Below are 25,179 nucleotides of genomic sequence, written 5' to 3'. Positions count from 1 at the left end.
ATATTATACTGACTTCGAACATGAGGCCAAATGACACATACTATACTATGTTGGAAATGTCCAAACAAATGACTCACTCATTTGAAGAACATTTTACTAAAACCAGTTTATTATCAAATGACTTGTGAAAATGAGTCATTAACCTCAACTTTATTTGGAAATCATACTTAGAAATGATGTCACCCTTATTTTTATCTGAATGTTATGCAGCTGTTGGTCTTTTTTTTAAATAAAAATGTTTCTCCATCTGTGGAAAAGCAGATTCAGGTTGCAGATCCTGATCTAGCAGATGGAAAATGTGATCCTATCTCCATACAGCAGCTAAAAGTGCAGCACTATATTTTTTAATTCATTGTTAAAATAAAATTTTGAAGGTTTAAAAAATATCTACCATTGAATATTTAAAAAAGACATTTATTTAGTACAATTTCTTTAGAACCCCTGTTGGCCCCCGTCTAGAACCGCCCCTGAGCTGCAGGTCTGGGTCTGGTGCATTTTTGCTTAGTATGTTTTTCTTCATTGATAGGAAATCAGATTATCCAAACTGGTAAGCCATAATAAAATATTGATGAAATAATACATTAAATGACCACTGAACAATTATTTATGAATTATATCAACATTTGTGAATAAAACACACAGAAAGTAATGTAATGTAAAAACTATTTATGTATTTAGTGTTAATCTATTGGTATGATTTGTTCTTTAAATGGCCTCTTATTTTGACTATTGCTATTATTTATTAAATATCATCCAAACTCGACATCCTAAGCAATAATAATAATCAAACTAAAATCACAATAAGAAACTTGAATCATAGCTAAATGTTCTGTACCATGTCAGCCTCAGGAGATGATTGAGGATGAAGAGACGCTGATTTCTGGTTCTTTAGGTTCTGACGGGTCTGCAGTTCCTCTCCTGATCCATTCTGTCCAGCACACTGCGCCACGACGGACACATTTTTTTTTGGTCTTTCGATGTACACAGTATCCATCCTCTGAAATTGTTCCGCTTATAATACACGTCTTTTCACTCACGTCTGTATTTTTAAAAGCGTTTTTGCTTCTAAGGACATGGAATCGGGTCGAGGACGTTTTAAACAGACGCGGGTTGATAGCAGCTCACCGCGGCTGCGTAGTGTTCGTCTCCAGGCAACCGTGACGTTCAGCATCGGTCTGCAGCGTTCTGGGGCCCTTTAGCTCCTGCCACGAGAATGTAGCTGACCTTAATATTTCCTGTGTTTGATTTTGGTCATTATTATTAAACTTAGTGTTGATGTGTGTATTATAGGCGCGTCTATCGGACAGTTATGTATCGGTTCAATACGGGATGCACATTTAACAGCCAAATTTGGGATGACTCCGTATTTTATGGGATAGTGGCAGTCCTACTCAGTGGTGCTGAGATAGAATCACCACTGTGCTATACTATGACACCAAAAACTTGCAAAGAGGACACTTGCTATACTATGATGAAAAAAATGTGCAAAAATTACACTTGTTTTACTGACGCAAAAAATGAGAAAACAATGACTTATTTAATGTAATGCAAAAAACGTGCAAAATTAACACATAGTACAGCATGATGTCGAAAATGAGCTCAAATCTGGCGTATTTGAATCACCTATAACATGCCCAATTCCTCATTTAACCAAAGTCAATAGATTAGATGTTTTATAGTCAAAATGTGCACCTTCGATCATAAACTCCAGGTGTTCGACATGTCTGCCCAGAGCACGACTGCAGCATCATCAGCCGATGGTTCATCTTTTCCAGCACTTCCTGCTCGATGGTCTTTGCAATGTTGTTGAGCTGGTAGGGGTCTGCCGTCACGTTATACACTTCCACAAACACCTACAGAACAGACAATCATGCCATGCTTCAGATCCAGCCACTAGCAGTCAAAAAAATCAGGGAGGTTCTGAGCTGCACAGCATATGCTAATTAAAATCCGCAAACTGAGGAAAGCTGGGTCTTTTAAATGAAACTGATGATGTACCTCGTTGTCATCGAACTCGCAGTACTGCAGGTTGGCAGAGGGGGCGACGGTGCGCACACAGGCATAAGTGTTGTTGTACGCATCCTCACACACACAGTCTGGGAAGCATTCCTACAGAAGAAGATGATTACTTCAGCTTTACACGTTAATTCAACAGATGAACGATAATTTGATCTGGGTTTTCCTCGTACCGACACTCCCGGTCCCAACAGCGGGCAGGCCGGATCCGAAACGTTCCTTCCTTCGCCTTCATACTCCACCAGGATGTCTGTTCTCCAGCTGCTGCTGTTCATCTTCCCTTGCTGCTGAAACAACAATAAATTAAAATGTCTTGATATATCAAAGTTTGTCATTTCTTTCATTAAAAATTTTTCTGCACCATTTGATTAATTTTTTCCTGTCTTATTTCATCTACGTGTTATAATAATGTCAGCCTGTTAGCACATATTATTGTGTATAATTTGACATAAAGGCCTAACTGTAGGCACATACCCACTAATATTTGGTTAAATGTTAAAGTTGCACTAAGGTTTCCCATATTTCAAGCTGAGTATTAGGCCAGTCATTTCAGCAGAATTGGGAGAAACCATTTAAAGTTGTTGTTTAAGAATCATCCATAAATTTTGAAAAGTTTAATATTTAAGCCTGGTTTAATGCTGATGTTTGAGATCTTTGTCTCCGAGTTTGAACCATCTAGATGAGCTCTATGTGCGAATAGTTTTAGTATTGTAAATTGTGACAGATTTAGTTTTCCAATATTTGGACAAAAAAACAAACAAAGGATATAAATACTAATATACTATCTGTTAAATAACACGAGTCAGATTCCCAATGCTTCTATTATATACTTTATGTCAAATACTGTTATTTAAATACTTAATGGTGATGATGCAGTATAATAAAATTAAATCAGACTAAGTTTTTTCCGATTTGTGGATGTTTGGTATTTTATAGATTACTATGCATTTAAACCATTGGTAAAAGCTCAGTTGATGATGGCTCTATGGCTCGCCTCTCATTAATTGTTCTTGTAAAATAAATAGATGATGTTCTCTCACCATAATGGGCAGGAAGGACATGCCGTCCATTTTGGTCTTGTTGACGTAGTAGCCAGCGATGTCCAGGATGGTCGGGCCGAGGTCGACGTTCGCCACCGGCATCTGATAGCATGAGCACAGAACAGATGGTTGAATGTTCAAAGGTATAATTTTACTGTGTTGTAACACATCTGATAATATGAAAAGTAATTCTGTTCAAAATACTTTATTGATCGAAAAGGGAAAGTAAATAACTCAATAATTTTGAGATTCTTCAGAGTTATTGTAGATGATGATGGCTGTGGTCGGGAATGATCTCCTGTGGTGGTTTGTATTACAGCGAATTTGAAGAAGTTGACTCTAAGGACAAGTGAGATAAAATCCTGATGTGTTTTGCTTTCACACTCCACTGTGTCAACGAACCAAACCTTGTGAAAAACCTGTTCCCCTCCTGGCCTGTGGGGGCGCTGCAACAAGAACCACTGAAGGAAACAACACAAAAACCTCTGAAGAAGACAAATTCCTTCTTCGCCAAATGTAAACAAAAATGGAGTGGCGTCAGATTTTAGTGGTTGTAGGATTTCTGTTTTGTCTTTAGCAAAAGACCACAAGACATTTCTTGCATCAGCACTAGACTCATGAGTTTGTTTTGGTTGTATTTACCCAGAATGCTTTAGTTCACTTCCTGCTTTTGGAGTGGTCTCCGGTCCACTTTGCACTCACATATGAATTCGAATTGTGCTAACCGAACCGAGACGAAGGTTTTTAGGTGGACCAGAACTCTCCTTTTTGGTCAATTGCGTATGCACACCTCCCCAAACGAATCAGACTTTCTAGACAAATGAACTAGAGTTGGACTAAAGAGGATTAAACATGGCCGAAGAGTGTTCCTTTCCAAATGTACTGCATATTAAAAAAAAAAAAACTGTGTGAAGTGAAGCTAGGAGACAAAATTCATCCCAACAATATAAAAACAGATACGGCGTGAATGTTTGTACCTGGCTGGTCTGGTTGGGTTTGATGTTTGGTCCTCTGACCATGAGAGGAACCCTGATGTCGAACTCATAGAGCTGCCGTTTGTCCAGTGGCAGAGAGAACTGACCTGAATCAGAGCCAAACGTATCAGTCATCACATCACCTAAAGAAAACTGGCAGAGATCAAGTCCAACATCCTCACTCACCTGTATGGTAGCCGTTATCAGAGGTAAAGAAGACGTAGGTGTTCTCTAGTTCACCTCTGATCTCCAACCTCTTCACAATTTTCTCCACCAGATCGTCCACTGACAGTAAAGTTTGCCATCTAGAGCAACACAAACAGATGTTGGATCAGCAACAGTAGAAGCAGATATAAAGGTTAAAAAAATAAAAAATAAAACCACAAACCGCTTCCTGAAGGCGTCATCGAGGAACTGGACAGAGGAGTTGGACATGGGAGTTTTAGCCTGACGGATCAACCAATGTTTGTCCTAAAATGACCAAATGAAGTCAGGTTAATAAGATTTTTACATTAATGTAGCTTTTTTTAATTGTCCTAAAGTAGAGATGGAAATATGAGAAAAAGAGAGTTTACCAAACTATTGGGTGGAAATTAGTTTTCAATAACAGGGGAGCTGAACAATAAATCAATAACAATATATATTGTGATAGAAACATGATCAATATCAATAGATAAAATATCTGATAGAATATTCAGAACATATTCACTGAACTCTGATCCACAGAGGCATTAGCCACCTAAGCTAGGTTGGTGGAATCAACTAACTAACTCGCTCTTTGGATGCCTAGCAACAACCTGCTGGGTAATGAGCAGTTTCCAGTCGCGCCCCCCCCCCCCCAACTTTGGTTACCTAGAAACAGCCTACTGAGTAACAGTTTCAAGTTTCCCAACTGTGCCTCATAACTGCTTAAAAATTTTTTTTAAAAAACAGCGTGAAGTAAAAACTTTGGATAAAACGGGAAAGGTCACAACACCAAACAAAACACGGATAAATAATTATCGATACTGACAATTATTGATATTGACTGATATGAAACATTATAACTTTTTCAGCCTGTATTGGCCTGGAAACTCTGTTTCTCTGGGGTAACCTGTTGGTTTTTGCCTGTAATTTTTAATGTGACAGTAAAAAGGGAAACGTTTACTCAGATTTAATATCAGAGTCAAAATAAAAGTGTGAGACTTTTTAGAAATGTTTGAATCCATCTGGTTTCTGCTGTATATTAAAAGTGTCCCACCTTCCCGTGGACGTTAAAGTTGGGGTCTCTGGGAGCCTTGGTGTCGTTGAAGCGGTCCTGGTACTGAGGAGCCGCCGTCCAGGGGGAGTGTGGCGCTGGCGTGGAAACCATCATGAAGAACGGCTGGTAACTGGATTTATACTGGAGGAACTCCAAAGACCTGTTAGCCTGGGAGAAACAAAGACTAAAATTGAAAAATTAATCGCAACATTTGCCCTGCATCTCTAATTGTACCTTTAACATTTAAATGCAGTCTCACCAGCACATCGGTCAGGTAATCTCTGCTGTAGTCCGCTCCGTGTTTCTGAGCCTTCCCATTCACTGACAGAGTGTAGTTGTAGTATTTAGAGTTTTTCTCCTGGAAAACAAAAGTTCACCATTAACTCATTTTGAGGATCTCTGGTTGGTTTAGAGATAAAAACACAAATGAATCTGGCAATTCTTTCTTAAATCCTGTTTTTTCAACTAAAAAAATCTTTTTACAATTTTTAATGGTTCATTTTAATGGTCCAAAATACAGAAATAATGCTAAAATAGATGTGATGCTAAATATTTATTAGCGGTAATTCATAAGTTGGACCATAAACTTTCAGTCAATCTTGTGAAGGTTAAACAATAATTTATATCTTAATATATTAATCTCATTGTGGTAATTATTTCTGTAAAGATCAACACTGTAAGCCCCAATCAAACTCATGTTTGATGTTAGGGTTGAATCGTTAAACTTAATGTGAACTTTAAAAGCTAAAATGTCTTACCAGTGCCACCCAGTAGCTCCAGCCTGGAGGAACATGCTGCAACCCACCAGCGTCAGAATGTCCGTACTGGAAGACATAAACAATACGGATATTTTCAATAATCTCAATATAAGAAAGAGAGCATTTTAATGAAGAAGCAAAGAAGACAGCAGATGGAAAAATGCATATTACCAAAGTTTAAAATGTTGTAAAAGTAGGAATGAACCAATCTTCTGTCGTTACTTAATATTCGGATCTTACTTAAAGTTACATTTTTTAATAAGCACATGTAAACACAATGTTGTTTCTCCAGTGAAAACGACGGTTATAGCAGAAGTAGAGGCTTGTGTTTCTGACCTGGTTGAGGTATTTCCCTGCGAAGAAGGTTTGGTATCCTCCGAAGCTCTTCAGGAAAGCGGGGAAAGTCTGCGGCTCCTGGCTCTTCTGCCAGGCAGAGCTGCTGCAGTTCCCCTCCAGCGTGTTGTTGATGACGTGGTGGTTATGGGGGTATTTCCCCGTCAGGATGCTGGCTCGACTCGGGCAGCAGAGAGGACTGGCAACAAACTGAGGAACAGAAGCAAAATGGGCAAAATAAGCTAAAATTTGGAAGTATGGAGGTTCAGAGCTGCCACCTAAACAACAGAAAACTAGGGACATATTACTTTACATCATAAAAACCGTACTGTATGCAACATACAATTGTGCTAAGTTCATCCTTCTTATGCTTCCTAATAATTTGACTTAGACGGATCTATCTAAAATATTGATACTGTAGTTTCACATCCCCTCTTGAAATGTTATTTTATTTATGTATTGTAGTTTCTCATATGGAACTAAATTGGGGCCATAAAATTTTTTCAAAAGAAAAAAAAAATTAAACTGCAAGAAAATCTTGAATCTGAAAAGTAGTTTTGAATATATTTCTTTCATAATAATTCCAGATACATTTTTAAAGTTTCAAACCTTTTTCCAATTTCAATATAATTTTTCAGTTTCAAATGTATTTTTTTAAGGTTTTTTTAATTTATTTTTATTTTTGAACAAACTTTATGGCCCCAATTTAACGCCATATTCTCAACTCAACTGGGAAAACGATTTTGCACTTTGAGCAAATTTTCTTTGTTTCTCCACTGTTTCTGTTTGACATGTAAATATGTTAGAGTATTCTGTAGACACCTATATAATATCTAAACTCTGTTCAAGGTAACATCATTAGTATATTGTGCTGCCATTAGACTCAGTCCAAATAACATTTACACACTTAATTATCTTGGATCTGAAAGTAAAAGATCTGCAAACGTTCACATGAAAGCACAGGTCTGTTTTACTTCCCTGTGGCTGCAGCTTCACTCTTCCTCATTATAAGACACATTAAGTGGTGATACTTACTGCGTTTGTGAAGGTTATCCCAGCGTCACCAATTAGTTTCTTAGTCTTGGTCAACGGGTTCTAAAAGACAACAAAGTGGTTTTGTTACGCCATGACTTGTAGAAAGAAACTAAGAACTTCTTAAAAATCCTTTTAAAGACATAAAGCAGAGGCTAAACCTTAAAGTTTCAACTCTAAAAAGGTCCAAGTGCAAATTTCTGCATCATGTTGCAACCTTAAACTAGGGCAACTTGACAGTCCAGTCCAGTTCTTAATTGGTTTTAATCTTACCTAAAGAAATGGGATTTCTTTGTGTCAATAGGTAACTTTTCATATGTGGGGTTCCCCAAGCCTCAATCCTTAGACTCTTCCTATTTGATATCTACATTAGCTCAGGTTATAACAAGAAATAAGATTAATTACCATAACTATGCATATGACACACAGCTCTACGTTACAATAACTGTCTTCAGCTGAATAGAAACCAAACTGAAGTTTTAGGTCTTTGGACCTAAAGAGGAATGATCTAGAGTCAGCAGACAGCTTCAGTTATTACAGCTAGAAACTAAAAATCAGGCCTGAAATATGGGTCTGAGTTTTCAGAGATGCATAAAGACAGTTAAAAAAAAATCAATCTTCTATCACCTGAAGAACATTTCCAAAATGAAAATACTAATATCCCAGAAAGATCTAAAGAAACTAATACATGTGTTTATCTTCAGAGTGCAGAGAATAGACTTTAAAACACTTATGTTAGTTGATAAATCTGTGAATAGCTCTGCTGTATCAGTCTTCTGGTTCTGTTTTGTGTCACCAGAACCAGAACCAGAACATGGAGATGCAGCATTCAGCTTTTATCCTCCATTAATCTTTAAAATACTTCCACAAAACATCTGAAACACTGCGTCCCTTTAAATTAAGGCTAAAAACTCATTTGATTAGAGCTGCCTCTCATCAATATTAACTGGAACTGAAAAAAACATTTTATTTTCATTTGATGATCATTAATGATCGAAGTGGACAAAACATAATGTTTGTTGCTTATGATTACTGTTTTAAACCACTTTGTCTTGTTGCTGTAATGTGCCACACAGCTCAACTTTAAAACGTTTTCCTTCAAATAATACATCATTATCCTCCACAAACCCGTAATTTGGCCAAAATTGAAGGGATGACGCTTTAGGGAAGATTCTGCTGACTCCATTAAGATTCCTAAATGATGGTTTCAACCAGGAATGTGAGCCATCAGCTTTAGACTGAACTAACAATTATATTCAGACGTAATTAACTTTTTTTTTTTTTTTTTTTTACCACAATTAACACAAATCTGATGCTGTTAACCATTAAATATCAATTAGTAGTGATAACATGTACCGACCAAGCCGCCCAGAGCGACGTCCAGGTCGTCAGTGAGGATTAAAACGATGTTTGGTCTCCGGTTGGCTCGTCCAAACAACCCGTAGCTTTGCTGGCTCCACAGAGTGACGCAGATTAGCAAATAACTCAAAAAGCTCCTCAAACAGTAGCGACGAGACTCCATTTTCTGAATCCAGGCGGAAAATACCTTAGCTAGCCGTTTGTAGAGTCAAAGTCGCGGCTTAAAAATAAGGAAAAATGGTGTTCAGAGGATAAAACTAACTGCTCGGAGCTACACTGACAGACAACGGTTTCCAGTATACGGGTCACGTGCTACCGCTAATACGGAAGTCCCAATCAGCTGACTGCCGCGTCCCTCAGTTTCGACGCCATATTGTGTGTGGCAAGTTGTGGAAAACGCAAAAAGAGGGTCTTAATTATTGTTTTAAGGCTTTAACGTTAGCTGCGAGGGATGTAGTGATACCAGAGATGGGCAGAGTACCCAAAAATTGTACTCAAGTAAGAGTAGCCCAACATATGTTTACTCAAGTAAAAGTAAAAAGTAGCCATCCAAGAAATTACTCAAGTAAGAGTAAAAAAGTATTTGGTAAAACATCTACTCAAGTACTTAGTAACTGATCAAATTAGCAATCCAGAAATTGAGGACAAAATATAGTAAGTATAGTATGTCCTACACCACACCTTCAGCAAGTGCTGCTAATCCATCTCTATAGCTTTTGTTGTTTCTTTCTAAATGTCTCTGTGGCCATATGGTTAGAAAGCATTAATGTAGCTTTCATTTCAACTCATTTGTGATTTGGTGTTGCACTTCCAGCATTATTTGAGCTTTTGGGGATGCAAAATTATTATGTTGTCACGGTTACGCATCATAACAACTGTCTGGAAGAATAAAGTACAAGGAAACTCCTTCTAGATGCCCAGCATCCAAAACCAGAGGGAATAATTGTCCAAAAATGCAACATGTCAATGAAAAAGCTATGAAGAAATCTCCAAAAAGAATAAATCACAGCTAATAGTGATACATAAGCATCAAAATAATAAGAAATAAAATATTAACATATTTCACCCTACCTGTATTGAATCTATGTAATGTATGTTTCACAAAATATTTAACTTTTTAACAATATTCTAATATTTCAGGCGCACCTGTATTGTGTTATTGTTCTGTTTGCTCAGAATCGATGAGTTTGGATCCGCCTCTCCAGCTGTTGTGCGCCCCCACGCGCCCCCGACTGCTTATTTCAGGGGAGCCGAATTCCGCACAACACCTGCCGCGATGGATCCGTTGGACGGGTTCGGTTCTCCCGGACGGGAAGAGGCTGCGGCAGACAGCCGATCCGCATGGACCCGCTTCTCCTCCTGGCTGGAGTGCGTGTGTGTGGTTACCTTCGATCTGGAGCTCGGACAAGCCATTGAGGTGCGCTAGCTTAGCATCGCTAGCATCAATCTTCGTTTGAACAATGTACCACTTTAAATCTGAGCAGTCTAGTAGAAAAACCTTCTTTGTAAGACAAAAATATTTAAACATAAAAAAAAGCCTAATGTTTAATTCTTAATTTGGCGTGTTTAGTAGCTGAGAAATCTATTTGTTTTTAAAATTATTTGGTCACATTTTTCTCATAAGTAAGACTTTTGTAGAAATGAAGACTAGTTAAATTAATGGAATTTTAAATGGAGTCTGGTATTCATTCATTCATTCTTTCCGCTTGCAGCTTGTTTATCCACATGATGTGAAACTCACAGAGAAAGAGGTGATTTATTATCATTAATTGTATTTTTTAAAATCCAAATAAATCTGATGTGCCATTAAATCATTTCATCTGACTTATGGTGTTGTTTTGGTTTATTGTCAGAAAACCAGCATCTGTTACTTGTCCTTTCCTGACTCCTACTCAGGTAAAGAAACATTTATTAAATGTAGTTGTTCTGAGGAGGTGAAGTTCAAAGGTCAAACGATGTAAACCTGATTTTCCTCAGGATGCCTTGGGGATACTCAGTTCACCTTCAGGTTACGCCAATCAGTTGGGCGTCAAAGTTTCAGAGACGACATCTACAACAGAGACGCCCCCGCCACGCTGCAGGTGAGCTTACCTGAGACATCTGCTTCAGGTGTGTCCCACAGAGAGCAGGTAAAACAGACGTGATGTCTCCTCAGAGGGAAACGGCACATTTTTTCGGCTACGTCTACTTCCGTCAGGTGAAGGATGTGTCTGTGAAGAGAGGCTACTTTCAGAAGGTAACTCACCTGTTCTCCATTATTTGTGGTTAATTTGATGAGGTCACCTGATGGTTTTTATCATAACGTCATCTTTCAGTCGCTGCTGTTGGTGTCCAGGTTGCCCTACACACACCTGTTTCATTCAGTGCTGCAGATCATCGCACCAGAGTTCTTCGAGAAGCTGGAACCGTTCCTGGAAGCAGGTGATGACGCTTGTCTTTGAGTTTCTGAAAATCCAAAGGTCGAAAATTTTTACTTTTGGAACTCAGAAATTTCCAAGATTTTTTTTCCTAGAGACTAATCTCAAAATTTCAGAGTTTTTTTTTTTTTTTTACCAAATTTTGAGAAATGTACATTTTTCTACAAAAATTTGTGAGATTTAAAAATTTCGGATGTTTCTCTGGAAAATTCTTGACTGTTGAAACTCAGAAATTTCCAAGTTTTGTTCCTAGAGATTAATCTCAACATTTTAGTTTTTTTCTAGCAAATTTACAACTTTAACCTCAGAAATTTCTTTTTTTTTCCTTTTAGGAAATTTGTGAGATTATTTTTTAAAATATTTGATTTTTTTATATTATTTTTTTTTACTTGTCAAGGTCATAAATTCTTTCTTCTAGATAATTTCTGAGATTAATCTCAAAAGAGGGTTTTATATATATATAAATTTCCGCCTTTTCTTCTAATACAGGGTTGTATATTGACTCCTCTGTGACATTAAAACAAGCCAGTTTGACTCACCCAAACTCTGTTCATCTTGAAGTTTGCAATGAGATTGACCAGTGGCCCAACCCCTCACCTGGACAGACGCTCAACCTGCCCATCGTGGGCGTTGTCTTACAGGTCAGCAGAGGTAAACACAGGTAAACGGAGAGACGTGTGGAAAATCACCTTTTCTGTTATTTTTCTCTGTTTCAGGTTAGAATTCCTTCAAAAGCAGACAAACCAGGAGGAAGTCCCGTCAGACAGATAACTAACGAGGTCAGATCCGTTCTCCCTCCTCCTTCCTGTCCCTCAGCTTCTGTTGTCATAGTAACAGCTTGTCCTTTTAGAGCCCGCTGCCAGCTCCAACGCTCCTTCCAACCATTCACGAACTGGACCTCTTTAAGTTAGTGCTGCCCCCTGCCGTTGTTATGAACTTGACCACTGATTGGTCCCAGCGGTAGCCGTCGCTCACCCCCCCCTCCTCCGTCCTCCTCAGGTGTTTCCAGTCGGTTCTGATCCACCTGCAGATGCTGTGGGAGCTCACGCTGCTCGGCGAGCCGCTGGTCGTCATGGCGCCGTCTCCGACCGTCTGCTCAGAAACAATACTGGCTCTGGTCAGGTAGCTACTAAAAAAGCCTGGCGGCCAATCAGCAGGGAGTGTTGGCGTTGTCATGGTAACAGCAGGTGTGAATGTTTCCGTTCCTCTCAGCTCCATAAGCCCTCTGAAGTTCTGCTGCGACTTCCGGCCGTATTTCACCATCCATGACAGCGAGTTCAGAGAGTACACGACCCGGACGCAGGCGCCGTGAGTCTCTGGCCACCAAAACGCCACGGCCGATCACACTTTACAAAACGATAAACGTTTAATTTTAAATGCTTAACATTTTTATTTCAACATTTTAAATTTAATTTTAAAATGTTTAAAATTCCAATATGTTTAAAATTAGTATTTATTTATGAGTAAATAAAGCTTATTTATAGATAAATAAACTTTATTTATTTATAAATTAAGTATATAAATAATAATGTTTATTGGTAAACATTATAAATAAAGTTTATTTTATAAACTATATTTTAGAAATGTTGTAATAATTTGAAAGCAAAAGATGCTTAATAGGAGATTAATTTTTTTTATTTAAGCCTGAGTAAAGCTAAAACTTCCACTTGAGGAGTTCTGGTACAGTACAGTTTTAAAAACAAAAGTGTTTTTTTGTTTTAATCTTAAATGCAACATGTTTATATTTTTAGCTTAATTTCTTCTCTAACTATGTTGGTCTTTCATTAAATGGTATTTTTAGAGTCTGTATACACGAGTTAAAGATTAATCGGTTTCCAAATTAGTTGACCATCATTTCAATAATCGATTGATGATTAATCGGTTCAGCTACCAGTGCGATTATTCCGTGTACCTTTGCTAAAGTTTCTCTCTCTTTCTGCTTCAGTCCAAATGTGGTTCTGGGGGTCACCAACCCGTTCTTCATCAAGACTTTTCAGAACTGGCCTCACATCGTTCGACTGGGAGAGATCAAGATGGCCGGTAGACTTCGCTCTCTTTGTATCGGTTTCTCTCTGACTGCAGATCAGACCCTATTTTATTTGGGCGTCTGCGTTTTTTTCTAGGTGATCTTCCGAAGCAGGTGAAGGTGAAGAAGTTGTCCAAGCTAAAAACTCTCGACACCAAACCAGGTAACTTAACCTGACTCGTCTTTCTTCTTTAGTTCACGCCTGCAGCTTGCTGTTGTTTGAATGTTTGTGTACAGGGATTTACACAGCCTACAAAACGTTTCTACACAAAGACAAAATCCTTATCAAGAGGCTTTTGAAGGTGAGCATACGTCCATGTTGCCTGATGGTTTAAACACCAGCAGCTTAGTGGATGTTTTTTCTGTTTTTTGCAGGGAATCCAGAGGAAAAGGCCGTCAGAGGCTCAGAGCGCCATCTTGAGGCGACACCTGCTTGAGCTGACGCAGAGCTTCATCATTCCTCTGGTGAGGAATCGGTGCAGAAGCAGGTGATTCTGCAGGTGAAACTGTCAGTAAACCCTCCGTCTTGTCTGACAGGAGAGGTACATGGCGAGCCTGATGCCTCTGCAGAGATCAGTCACAGCCTGGAAGGTACGGCCTGTCATCACAGCGGATCTCTAGCAGCCATAAAATGACGACTTGGTGTTTGCTCAGACTCCTCCGCAGGTTCGTCCCTTTAGTCAGGATGAGTTCATTTCCACTCTGGATCACACCGGTCCTCAGCTCACCTCCATGCTCAGAGGGGACTGGATGGGTCTGTACAGGTGAGTCGCACATGTAGCAGCAGGTTGTCGACTGCTGTGGTGCCTCCATATCAGTTAATGGGAGTGTTTCCGTTCCTTTACTGCGAGTTTTTAAAAATAACTGATCCAGAAAAACGTCAAAACATTCAGCAGAAAACGGTAACTCATTCTTATAAACAGGAATGCACCAATAAATCGTTCCAAATTTCCTTAATTGGAATATGAACTGGCAGATCAGGCTTTTTAAACATTGGTCGTTGGTGATCGGCCAGAAAACTGCAATCGGTGCACCTCAATTATAATCTAGGTGTTTTCACACCCAATGCTGTTGCATATTCTGAAACATCTCAATCTGGATCAGGAGGCCGTAGGCCGAGTTAGCTTTGAAAGCGAGTGTTTTTTATTTTCACAGCAGAAATAGAAGCGCTGCGGATCCTAATTTATACTTTGACGAATCTGTAATTAGTGTAGAATAATATAATCCCAAATCTAGTAGATGCTGGAGGGAGAATAAGGATCAGACCAAGAGAATAATTTTTTTAAATTGTTATATTACCAGAAGAAAGTTTTAACTTTACAAGAAAAAAAGCTTAGAAAGTCTTAAAGATCTGACGTGATTATGATCATTTCTTTCAAACAACTGAGTCGATTTCAAAGTTATGATAATAATTTGATGTAAAATCAGGAATGTTGAGCATCTTCTTCATTTTGGTATTGATTTTACAAATAAGAAAATCTTTTAAGGCGGTAAGATTGATTTTCATGTAGGAGTCATTAAATTACTGTTTTATTCTCCCAATATTATGACTTATTGTAATATTAGATCTTAATTCTAGAATGACTTTAATCCCATAATATTACATCTTTATTCTCTTGACTTTACAATATTGATATTGACTTTATTCTCGTAATATTATGACTTTATTTAATATTACTTTATTCTTGTGTGACTTTATTCTCCTTAAGTTTGCAATATTGATATTACGACTTTATTCTCATATCTCTTTAGTGCTGCAATTTAAAGAAAAACAAGTTTAGTTTGAGCGAAATACTCTGTCATACATGATGCTGAATCAGTGTTGCTGTTCTAGATGCAAAAATTATTGTTGTAAATATTCTCTAATTAAGAATTTTCTTAAAACTAATGCAAAGCATCATGGGATTTGACTTCAGAGCAGCATTGATGTTAAAATGGAAAGCAATGCAGAGATGGGAAAAGTTTTTGCTGTTTCAGACCATCCATCATACTGCCACCACCGTGTTGAACTATCAATATGGTGTTCTTTTGCTGTTTTTACAGAAGAAAAGCCTAATTTAAATTAAATATAGTTTCCTTCCGCTCAGGAAGTTCTTCAGGTCCCTGAACTTTGACGGCTGGTACCGCCAGCGCCACAGAGAGATGACGCAGAAGCTGGAGAGCCTCCATCTGGAGACGATCTGCGACGCAGTGAGTGTCTTTCCTCACCTCCAGTGTTTGAATATTTCCGACGAGTTTCCATCTTGTAACGGTGACGCCGGATTTTGTGCAGGACCTTCTGGGCTGGACCAAAGATAAGTCGGAGGTGGAGATCGTGGACCTGATCCTGAAGCTCAGAGAAAAGCTGGTAATGAGATTTAAAATGAGAAGAAGGTTCTGGAAAATAATCAGAATGTGTTCATAACTGCCTGTTTCTTCCAGATCAAAGCTCGCCGGCAGCAGCTGCAGGTCAAAGATGGAGTTTTAGACAAACTGGACGCTTTCATAAACTCTATAGTCGGCTCACTGCCTGAAGACCTGCAGCCCGTCCTGAACGCACGCTGACGCCATCAAACCTGAAAGGCTGAAACCCGGATACAAGCCCAAACAATGCAGAAAGCAGACGAGTCTGGCTGAGGAGTGAAGACTTCATGGCGACACAGAAGATTTTCATTTATCTCAACAGAAAGCCCAACAGCAGACGGTCAAATCACACAGCCGTTATTTTTCTAGTCTGAGAAATTAAAGACATTAACATGCTGCTCTCTCCATGTATTTTATCTTAATATAGTCTTAATATATTGAGACTTTATTCCCACATGACTTATTCTGACAATAGTATGACTATTTTCTTGTTTGACTTTATTCTCGTACAAATGATCCTCATATTAAGACTATTTTTCTGCTGACTTTATTCTCGTAAAATAACCACTTTAGTTCCCTACAACTCTTTTCTTGTATGACTTATTCTCGTAACATTACAACTTTTTTCCCCCCTCATATTACTTTATTCTGGTGCGATTTGTTCTCATGTTATGACCATATTTTTATACAACTTTACAAGACTTTAGTGTATAACTTCTCGTAATATTACTTTGTTCTCGTGCGACTTATTTTCATAATGTTACGACTTTATTCTTGTACGATTTATTCCCGTAATGTTATGACTATATTCTCGTACAACTTCGAACCATGACTTTAGTGTTGTGCAACTTTATTTTTGTATAATTTCTTGTAATATTACTTTATTCTCATACGACTTTATTCTTTTTTGACTATTACGGCTTTATTCTCGGACAACTTTACTCTTCTACTATGCAGAATAAAGTGTAGTAAGACTTTATCCTTGCAGTATTACTCCTAGTAGAGTTATGAATATAGTCACAAAACTTTATTCTTGTAACTATATTCTCATATTCCCACTGCTTAAGGCTGAGACATTTAGATAGAAACTCAATGTAGAAGTGAGATAATTCTGGCTGTAGAGATTTCATGATAGCAAAGATATTAATTTATCTAAAAGAAAAGCCCAACTTAGAACAGCAGATAGTCAAAACACACGGCATTATTTTTCTAGTATTATAGAGAAATTAAAAATACTAACATGCTGCTCCCTCTTTATGTATTTGTGCTCTAAAAAATAAAACTTGAATCATCTGAGCCTGGGTTTGTTTTGAATTTAACACTGAAATTGATCAGGTTCTGGATTCGGTCTAGTCTGGATTAAGTTTCTTTATACATCAAGATGTTGGTCTGGATACTTTTGTGAAATAAAGTCCTGTTAATGACGAAAGAAATGTACAAACGAAATTTCCGTATTGGTTCCAAGCTTTTTGCACACGTAACATGTGGTTTCACAGCATTAGTGGGTCAGTGGCGAAGACGAACGTACAAATTTACATTTTACCCATGATGGACGCAAAACGGTAGGTAGCTAGCTAGCTAACATATTAGCAGCTAATTAGCGGTAGCCACAGAACGCTAAGAAGATATCTGCACGCGACTCAAACGTTTGACAAAAAGTAAAAATAAAATAGTCATGTGACAAAACCTACGATTAAAGCTATAGTATTTAACTTTTATAAATGTTTTTTTGATATTTAAATTGTCATGCTGTGACATTTATGATGCAGATAATCTGAAGGCTGATCTCCACCTCCTCGGTTCTTCTTTTGTTTTTTATTGGCGGATTGGAACCAATTTAAGGTGCATTTACCGCCCACCTCCTCGGTTAGCTACTATTGCTGTTTTAATAAACATGCTGGAACATAGCAGACACTGATATGGAATGATTGGCAGCACTAAGACCCGCCTCCTGGCTCTGATTGGTTGCTTCTACTTAGAACTGGGAGAAGGCAAAGGAGCTGGTTTTTTCTTTTCCAGCAGGTTATCAGTCAGGACAGTGACAGAAAAATTTCAAATGAATTTAAGCCTTAATTTTACATACATGAAGTTCTGTAAGTTAAATAAATCTAAAATAAAATGCTTGTTCTAAGAATGAAGCCCAGAAAACAGACTATCTCACACAAAAATAGTTTATTTTCCAATTAATTCAAAATATAAAGACATTCTGCTGGATTAGAGCTTTAATAGTTGTCACAGTGAGCCAGTATATGTGGAATTACTTATCGTCTCTCCAGGTGTTCACCTGCGCACGGGGCCCCACCAGGCGGGCCCCTGCAGCTTCATGACGTCATGCTTCTCCTGTGGGCTGAAGTGCAGGATGGTCAGGATGGCGTTGAGCGTCTGCAGCCGCCCGCTGCTGTCCTGCAGCGTCAGGAACTTGTAGATGACGTTCTTCAGGTACTCCAAGTTGGCGCCCTCTCGGTTCTGGTCCCGGATCAGCTTGTCGAGGCGGTGCCGCAGCTCCGCCATCTCCTCCTCGTGCCGCTCCGCGTTGGCGATCAGCCGGGCCTGCAGCTGGTGCAGATCCTCCTCCAGGCGACGTTTCTGCCGCCGCAGGCCGCCCGCCTCCACCTCCTTACGCGCCAGCTGCTCGGCGTACAGCAGCAGCGTGGACTCGGTGGGCGTGGCCTGCCGCAGCGCCTCGCTTACCACGTCACCTGCGAAGTCGGACAAAAGACAGCAAAGGTGTTACGATAACTCTCAGAGAATTTGTCATGAATATCTAAACATATGCAAACCTACTCCAATAGTTCATATAAAATATATAAATAAGTATGTAAATCTTATAAAGTGTTTTTTTGAATTATTCATATATGAACTGGGGGCCACAAAAGTCATTAAATTAAAAATACAAACATTAGTTTGTGATTCTTTTTAGTTTTACCTTTTCAGCCATTTTTAAAAATGAAATCTGTACACCGGGGTGTCCAAAGTGCGGCTTGTGGGCCATAAGTGGCCCCCTGGACTGATTTTAAGTGGCCCTCCAACTACAATTTCAATATTACACAAGTTTTATCTGCCAGCACAGACAGCTGATGCAAATGGAGACTTTTTGTTTATAATAATTATTATAAACAATTAATAATAATTACAAACAAATTAAAATTTCCCCGTAATGAAAAATATTTGATGCAATAGAAAGTATTCATTTATTTATAACCACATTTTTTCAACACATCTACTTAGTGACTTTCACTCAAAAGCAGACTGCTTTTAATTTATTAGACATTTCATTTTACATCAAAATTTTATAAAAAAATGTAACAAATCCAGTTTTTGTAGTTGAGAGTTTTTTCTATTTGTTTTTCCACAAAAACGTGCAATTTGAAACCCTTTTTAATAAGGCAAATCCTTTTTAGATTTTGGGGGATATATTGATTTACACAACCATTCTTACAAAATGTCTAACTTTTTTAATTACTGTATGCTTAGTTTATTGTTGAGCAAGTAAAATTTGATTTTAAATAGTTAAAAAAAAAATACCGGTAGTAAAAAAGTAATTTTGACTTGGCAATTTTAGCCCATGTGACAAAAAAGTTTGGACAACCTGCTGCATATGCTGCAAAAACACAAAATCTTGCCAAATATTTTTGTCTAAATATTTGCAGAGCATACATTTGAATTAAAACACAAAATGTACTTCTAGAAAAATATAAAAGGTTATTTTGAGTGATTTATTTCCGAAGAGTCAGATTTAATAGTTACATGGTCAATAGAAATGCAGCTACAGATAAAGATTGGTGCGTCTTTGTAATAGAGCTGCAGCTTCTGCTCTGTGTTTGTCTGTTAATTCAATCCATGTTTATTTCATTTTTTAACTGCCTATGTTTTACTGTTCCTTATGTCCCTATGAGATACTGTTTATCGTTAATTTAACAACAATAATAATAATAAGAATAAAACCTTCGCAGTCGGAGGTGCCGGCGGCAGCTTCCTGCAGACCGTCGGTGGTGGGGTCGTTGGGGTCGCGGCTGCAGCTGAGCACGGCGGCGCGCAGCCTTTCCAGCTCCTGGTCCTTCTCGTCCAGCAGCGCCATCGTTCTTTCCCGGTGCTTGTGCAGCTCCGCCTCCAGCCGCTGCAGCTCGTCACGGTGCTGCACCTCGGCTCGTTCCAGCTCCTGTTTGTGGGAGAGCTGCAGCGCCGCCGCCTGCTGCTGCCGCTCCTCCAGCTGCTGGCGGTGCCGCGCCTCCGCCTCGTCGCTCTGGATCCGCAGGGTGATGTACTTCTCCCGCAGCTCTGCCAGTTGATCCCGGACCTCCTCCAGCTCCTTGGTCTGGCAGCCATCTTTAGCGGTCTTGTTCTTCAGAACCACCTGGGCGCGCAGCTTGTAGCGCTCAAACTCGTCTCGCAGCTGCTGCAGCTCCTGCTGCTGCAGAGCTGAGGTTCTGTCCTCGGCATCCGTCACATCCTGGATGTTCTGGTCCGGGTTCCTCTGAGCAGCCAGCAGCAGCAGCTTCTTCACTGTCTGCAGTTTGTCCTTCAGGACGGCCACGTCCAGCTGCGACTCGTCCAGACTCAGGTCGGTGCTGGACCTGCTGGAGGCAGCGATAGCCAGCGTCTTGTTCTCGATGTCCAGCTGCTGGATCCGGTCCCTCAGCCTCTGAGCTGCCTGCTGGTCCCGCTGTTTCGCCTTCTCACAGGAACCCAGCAGCTCCGACAGCTCAGACACCCGCTGCTCCAAACCCGCAACCCGCAGCTCTGCAGCCTGAGCGCGCTCTCGTGCACGCTCCTCTGCCTCGCAAACCTGCAAAACAAAAACAAAAAGCATGAGACACGCCTGCAGCTCTGTAGCGTTAGCATGTTAACGATGAAACGAATCCAGAAAACTGGTGGACAAATCTGTGGCTCTGTCACCAAGATCAAAGAGGTAATGGTGGAGTTTAGGGGGGAAAAATGTGCTTAAAGGAGACGTATTAATATACAAAATTTACGTTTTACTCAACTGCTTCTGAAAACAACAAAATGCTTAAAAAAAAACAGCCAGGTTTTGGCAATAAGTTCATGTTTATTGGTGCCTGGAAAATGAGCCGATTCAAAACCTCCTGAATGTAGCGTCACAAATCAGGAGGCACTGCCTCGTTACCTAGCAACCCCAAAGGAGTTCCACCGTTACCTGGGAACCCCAGCTCAGCTGAAGAAAGCTCTTACAGCTTTCTTTTACTATGTATGACTTTAGCTTTCTCCTGCTTTTTCTTTCAGTTCTTCCTGATATTTTCTGCAGCGTGAGATTTGCATTCTCACGGCTGTTTCGCAAGGAACAATTTTTCTAATTCTTTATTATTTTCCTTTTAAAGTTCTCATAAAACTATTACAACTTTATTTTCATTTCATTTATTTTTTCTTAACACTCCAGTTGTATCTGTGCATTCCTACTAGATTTTTATATTATTGACATATACTTATTATTTTATTCATTTATTTGACATGCCTACTTTTTAAAATTTCACAGTATTTTCTTTCGTGCACAATGGCACTAAAAGGAATTCTGATTTTGATTTTCATGTCATTACGACAAAATTGCAACTTTGTTCTCGTAATATGACTGTTATTCTCATAATATTACCACTTTCTGCTGCAAAAAGATTAAAAAATGTTTAAATGTCTCTTAAGGAACAACAAAACTGCAGAGGTTAAGTTTAAATACTCAAAGCATCAATTTCTACCAGACATAAATGAGATTGTTTCTGTTTATTTTAATAAAAGAGTTCAAACTCTCCTTGTCCTTCTCCTTGTCATTTTGTGGCACAAAATTTTCAGGAAGAAGTGAAACATTTTTTGAATCTCACCTTCTTGGTCTCGTTGTGGATCTGCTGCTGGAAGGTGTTCTTCAGCTCCTGCACTTCCCGCTGCAGCTCCTCCACTCTGGGGTCCGGCTTCCTCTGCTCCTCCTCCGCCGCCTGCAGCCTCCTACGCAGCTCGTCCCTCTCCTCCCTCGCCAGGTTCAGCTGCGCCTCTGACTCCGCCCCTCGGTCCACGGCCTGCGACGACGCCAGCAGGGCGGCGCTGGTGTCATGCAGGCGCAGCTCGGCGTCCTGCCGCAGGTCCCGCTCCTGCTGCAGGAGCCTCTGCAGCTCCCTTAGCTGCTGGACGTGGTCCCCCTGCTCCTGCTCCCTCTCGTGCTGCTGCGTGATGATGCGAGCACGGCCCTCCGCCACCTGCTGCTGCAGGGCGTGAAGCTCCGCCTCCTGCGCCGCCGTCACGGCGGCCAGACGCTCCTGCAGCTCATGAACTTCCTGTTTCAGCTGGCGCTTGTCGGCCTGGAAGCTCGCCTCCATGCGGGATTTCTCCTGCGAGACGGTGGACAGCGAGGCGGTGAGCGTGCTCAGCTGGCTCTTCAGCTGGGCAAGGCGGCGCTCGGTCTCCACGTTGGAGGGGGGCGGAGCTTCATGTTGCTCCGCCTCCACGCTGCCGCTGTCAGCATCAGGCTGCAGAAAAACAATCGGCACATATTACTGGACTGAACATCAGGTCATTGTCCTGAGCCACATGCTCGCCGTGACACTGAGTCGGAAACAGCTACTGTCATTTGGTTGCCGTGGCAACAGGTCTGCGTGCAGCGTAAAGTCAACAGGGCGGGAGAAAAGAGGAAAACAAGCCACTTTGAGTTGTTTTTTTACGATGGAATATTAGGGCCAACATAAAAAACATAAAATTGTGAGAGCATTTCAGTCTCTGTAATTCCTATAAAAATAAATGACAAAACTGGAGAAATCGTGTCGAACGATCGACATTCACAACAGTCATCAAATATCATAACATATTTCATACAGTATAGGAGTCCTAGTTTGTTAAATTTTATCAAACTATGACTCCAACAGAGGAAATAATGTAAAATTAAATTATTGTCTAATATTAAAGAGACATTAGTTTTGTCCTTGCATCTTGACAGAAACCAAACTGTTTATAGATTTATATAAAAGGAGAATACATAGTTTGCTCATCAAAACATAGTCAATTTTCTCATATTTTATAGAAATTGGATAATAAATTATGGCCCTATCAATATTTTTTGTGATAGATTCCTGCTCATCCAGCGATAGCCGCAATTAGCCGCTGTCCCATCCAGTAATATATAATGATCACAGAAACAATCATGTTAGATTTAACAGAAAGTAAGTGACTCAGACATACCGTAGAGTCGGATCTCTGGCCCGGTTCTCCCTGGTCCTCTTCACTCTGCTCCCCTCTGTTGGTCTCACTGGCGGCGTCCACAGACGCTGCCGTGTCCACACTGTCCTCGCTGTGCAGAGAGCACCCGTCGTCCAGCAGGTCCAGCCGCCTGCCTGCATCCAGCTCCTGCTGCTTAAGGTCCAGGTCCTGGGTGACGGTCAGAACCTTCAGGCTGGCTTCCAGAGCCTCCTTCTCCTTCAGGAGGCCCTTGTAGGCACGGACTACATCCTTAAACCGGGTCTGGTACTTTACCAGCTGGTTTTTTTGAGACTCGATAGTGTCCAGCAGCTCCTTCCTGCTGGGGCCGCCGCCGAAACTCATCCCAAACTTCTCCATGTCGGGCTCAGTCCAGGTCAGACCGGTTCCATCGTCATACAGAGATCGGACTCATGCAGGTCTCATAGTGGACACGGCTGTCCTCATATCGAAACTAAAAGAGAGAAATGCTACATTAAACATCTGCAGGCTGTCCTGTTGTCAATTAATAAAATAAAATCAGAATCAAGGGGTTTATGGATACAATTTCTGTTTATACATTTATGTGGTAGCTACTTTTCAAAATGGCCACCATGGTGGTAATGGAGAGTGTATGTTTCATCTTAAAATTAAAGTGACTAAAGGGAAATATAAAAAAAAAACATTTAACCTGAGAGGGTGAGCATGCAAACTTCCATGCTTGTTTCTACACTTTGAAAGATTTTTACAGTAACGTTTTATTGTCTGGATGTTTTTTTTCCCTCCTGAATCAATCAATCAATCAAATTTTATTTGTATAGCACATTTCAGCAGCAAGGCATTTCAAAGTGCTTTTAAAGTGCTGAAATGCAGTTTATTATTCAACTACAATAATGTGAAACTACTTCTGGATCCAGTTGTGCTCCAAATTATTTTTGGGTGATTTCTGCAATCTGGTTCTGCTATTCGGGATTTATTACAAGCAGGATCCGGTTTTGGATTTAGTCCAGTTAGTTTGGATCCTTAAATAGTGACTTCCTGGTGCAGCAACGCAGAGTGTAAATATAAATCTTACAATACAAATCGTATCACAGTCTAGTCCAGTAATGCATTGAAATAGTTTGAATTCCGCATAAAATGCAGCTCTAAAGTTATAAAATAAATGTAGAGTTTCAGGATCCACAAGATTCCACATTCAGAGACAGATAGTGGCAAAAATGGCAGACAGAAAAGCTCTATTTTATTTCTATGTATTAAAAAAAACTGTTTGTTTATATATCTTATTTTTGATTCACTTGTCTTAAATGTGTTTTAATTAAGCAAATTTCGTTGTAATTGTTTTTTTACATTCGAACTATCGAAACGTCTGAAAACTTCACCATCCACTATCCCGCCGGCTGGATCCGGTTCTTACCTGATAATCGACTTCTTGATCAAATTTAGCGCGTTAGAGTCACACACTAATTAAACTAAATATACTTAACTGTCGACATCAAATCGAAACACAACAAACCGGTCCAAAAAAATCCTGTTAGCCCTCTCCTATCTCTCAGCAACAGCTGTTGACGGCCGCCATGTTCTGCCACAGCCGAACTAACGAGAAGGACCGCCCTGCAGCAAACAGGAAGGGGCGGGGACAAATGTCAGCCCCATACCTTATTTGGAAGTGGCTCCATTGCTTTCCGGAACTGAAGAGGGCGCTATTTCCTATATTACTTGCGGGAAGTTTTCTTTTCTTTTGAAATATTTTTTGGATTCCAGTCATGGTTAAAACAATTATGAAACGGAATAAATTATAAATTAGTAGTTTGTTGGTTTAACACTTTCTTATTTTTCGTTATTAAAGCTGCAGACAACTTTACTCCACTTATGAGAAGTGTGGATTCAGTAGTAAAAGTAATAACCATAGGTCTGTGGTATATATAGTTTCTTAAATAGAAAATACATTCACATCCATGTGAATATATTTGAACCCTTTTTATATTTTTCAGCTAATTCTATATTTTAAAAATATGTTTTTGACTTATTGATTCAAAATCAATGTGAAATTATTCTACTATTATTTTATATTTTTATTTTATATACCAGTCACTGCAGGTTAACGTTTCTTCAAACATTAGCACAGCAGGACTCCCTTTTATTTTAATTTCATTGTCTTAAACTTTCAAAATGCCTTCTTTGTTTTGAAGGGTTGGTATCTTGAGCCTTTTTTTGTGCTCTACTCAGAGGAACTACCCATTGTATCCTGGGAAGTGTAGTAGAAATGCATAAATCAGAGTTGATCAAAACATCAAAACAGCCACATAGAAAATCTGTCTTGACATGAAAGCACAGTGTAAACATGCCCAAAAATATTAAATTTATTCTGGCTACAAACATTTTTCTCAGATGTTTCATTCAAAGATGACAGGAGGCTGTTCAATAATTGAAAAGGCTGGCTATAAGGGGAAGAGCTGCGTTACACCAAACATCAC

General features: G+C 39.6%; 3 protein-coding genes across 7 annotated transcripts in view; 1 reads left to right on the top strand and 2 right to left on the bottom strand.

Annotated features, from left to right (window-relative positions):
* The window catches only part of gnsa (glucosamine (N-acetyl)-6-sulfatase a), a 33,773-nt gene extending 22,552 nt beyond the window's left edge, over positions 1 to 11,221 (bottom strand). The window contains exons 1-14 of one of the 5 annotated variants that reach the window (XM_032590188.1): positions 11,104 to 11,221; positions 10,844 to 10,962; positions 7,397 to 7,456; positions 6,365 to 6,571; positions 6,029 to 6,094; positions 5,530 to 5,628; positions 5,271 to 5,438; positions 4,419 to 4,501; positions 4,217 to 4,335; positions 4,034 to 4,137; positions 3,057 to 3,158; positions 2,190 to 2,303; positions 1,999 to 2,109; positions 1,693 to 1,853 (exon numbers count right to left, since the gene is read on the bottom strand). In XM_032590188.1, the coding sequence (XP_032446079.1) occupies positions 1,693 to 1,853; positions 1,999 to 2,109; positions 2,190 to 2,303; positions 3,057 to 3,158; positions 4,034 to 4,137; positions 4,217 to 4,335; positions 4,419 to 4,501; positions 5,271 to 5,438; positions 5,530 to 5,628; positions 6,029 to 6,094; positions 6,365 to 6,571; positions 7,397 to 7,456; positions 10,844 to 10,852 (1,403 nt within the window). In that variant the 5' untranslated portion in view covers positions 10,853 to 10,962; positions 11,104 to 11,221. Of the gene's footprint in view, positions 1 to 835; positions 1,203 to 1,692; positions 1,854 to 1,998; positions 2,110 to 2,189; positions 2,304 to 3,056; positions 3,159 to 4,033; positions 4,138 to 4,216; positions 4,336 to 4,418; positions 4,502 to 5,270; positions 5,439 to 5,529; positions 5,629 to 6,028; positions 6,095 to 6,364; positions 6,572 to 7,396; positions 7,457 to 8,753; positions 9,080 to 10,843; positions 10,963 to 11,103 lie in introns of those variants that run through there. The other 4 variants (XM_032590187.1, XM_032590184.1, XM_032590185.1 and 1 more) reach the window with 4 other exon arrangements.
* On the top strand, positions 9,950 to 16,834 carry dennd6b (DENN/MADD domain containing 6B). Its single transcript, XM_032590182.1, has 20 exons — positions 9,950 to 10,169; positions 10,465 to 10,503; positions 10,606 to 10,648; positions 10,730 to 10,833; positions 10,908 to 10,988; positions 11,068 to 11,173; positions 11,731 to 11,810; positions 11,886 to 11,948; positions 12,020 to 12,075; positions 12,169 to 12,291; positions 12,382 to 12,477; positions 13,115 to 13,209; positions 13,293 to 13,358; positions 13,433 to 13,497; positions 13,571 to 13,660; positions 13,733 to 13,786; positions 13,850 to 13,959; positions 15,283 to 15,385; positions 15,468 to 15,542; positions 15,617 to 16,834. Exons 1-20 carry the CDS (start codon positions 10,029 to 10,031, stop codon positions 15,737 to 15,739), a joined length of 1,713 nt encoding a protein of 570 aa, XP_032446073.1. The 5' UTR covers positions 9,950 to 10,028; the 3' UTR covers positions 15,740 to 16,834.
* An 857-nt stretch (positions 16,835 to 17,691) lies between these two features.
* On the bottom strand, positions 17,692 to 24,312 carry gcc1 (GRIP and coiled-coil domain containing 1). Its single transcript, XM_032590175.1, has 5 exons — positions 24,120 to 24,312; positions 22,712 to 23,180; positions 21,367 to 22,005; positions 19,484 to 20,324; positions 17,692 to 18,237 (listed from the first exon to the last, which is right to left on the bottom strand). Exons 2-5 carry the CDS (start codon positions 23,084 to 23,086, stop codon positions 17,819 to 17,821), a joined length of 2,274 nt encoding a protein of 757 aa, XP_032446066.1. The 5' UTR covers positions 23,087 to 23,180; positions 24,120 to 24,312; the 3' UTR covers positions 17,692 to 17,818.
* Between the last annotated feature and the right edge of the window lie 867 nt (positions 24,313 to 25,179).

This window comes from Xiphophorus hellerii, chromosome 17 (genome assembly GCF_003331165.1).
Source record: "Xiphophorus hellerii strain 12219 chromosome 17, Xiphophorus_hellerii-4.1, whole genome shotgun sequence".
Taxonomy (NCBI): domain Eukaryota; kingdom Metazoa; phylum Chordata; class Actinopteri; order Cyprinodontiformes; family Poeciliidae; genus Xiphophorus; species Xiphophorus hellerii.
Note: the sequence above shows the minus strand (reverse complement) of the source record. Positions and strands in the feature narration are given on the sequence as shown.

Coding starts and splice junctions, on each gene's coding strand:
- dennd6b (XM_032590182.1), top strand. CDS start 10,029: ATGGATCCGTTGGACGGGTTCGGTTCTCCCGGACGGGAAGAGGCTGCG. Junction 10,989..11,067: donor AGAGAGGCTACTTTCAGAAG/GTAACTCACCTG, acceptor GTCATCTTTCAG/TCGCTGCTGTTGGTGTCCAG. Junction 15,543..15,616: donor TGAAGCTCAGAGAAAAGCTG/GTAATGAGATTT, acceptor TGTTTCTTCCAG/ATCAAAGCTCGCCGGCAGCA.
- gcc1 (XM_032590175.1), bottom strand. CDS start 23,086: ATGGAGAAGTTTGGGATGAGTTTCGGCGGCGGCCCCAGCAGGAAGGAG. Junction 22,006..22,711: donor GCCAGAGATCCGACTCTACG/GTATGTCTGAGT, acceptor GTTTTTCTGCAG/CCTGATGCTGACAGCGGCAG. Junction 18,238..19,483: donor CGGCACCTCCGACTGCGAAG/GTTTTATTCTTA, acceptor CCGACTTCGCAG/GTGACGTGGTAAGCGAGGCG.